Here is a 285-nt window from a genome sequence, read left to right as displayed (position 1 = left end):
TGGAATTTGTGGTTCTGATCACCATAACCGTAGGTTCCACCAGAAGAAGAATCAAACACAAGTTAGTTTGTTATAATCGGTTCTGTTTTAAATTATCATTATATTTGTTATAATCGGTTTTTTGTTCTCACTTTTATTTTTGCGTTCTTTCAGGCTTCTCAAGGTGGTAGAGGAGAAGTTGTTCAAGGTGGTGGACTTTCTCAATCTGGTGTTGGACTTTCTCAATTTGGTGGAGGAGAAGTTGTTCAGGGTGGTGGAGGACTATCCCAAGGTGGTGGAAGTTGA

General features: G+C 39.3%; 1 protein-coding gene across 1 annotated transcript in view; it reads left to right on the top strand.

Moving 5' to 3' along the window:
• Positions 1-285, top strand: part of LOC104772790 (uncharacterized) — a 1,020-nt gene extending 735 nt beyond the window's left edge. The window contains exon 3 of the mRNA XM_087504041.1: positions 154-285. Within this exon, the coding sequence (XP_087360167.1) occupies positions 154-285 (132 nt within the window). The remainder of the gene's footprint in view (positions 1-153) is intronic.

Source organism: Camelina sativa, chromosome 20 (genome assembly GCF_030686135.1).
Source record: "Camelina sativa cultivar CO46 ecotype springtype chromosome 20, ASM3068613v1".
NCBI classification, from domain to species: Eukaryota; Viridiplantae; Streptophyta; class Magnoliopsida; order Brassicales; family Brassicaceae; genus Camelina; species Camelina sativa.
This window is presented reverse-complemented; position numbering and strand designations above follow the sequence as displayed.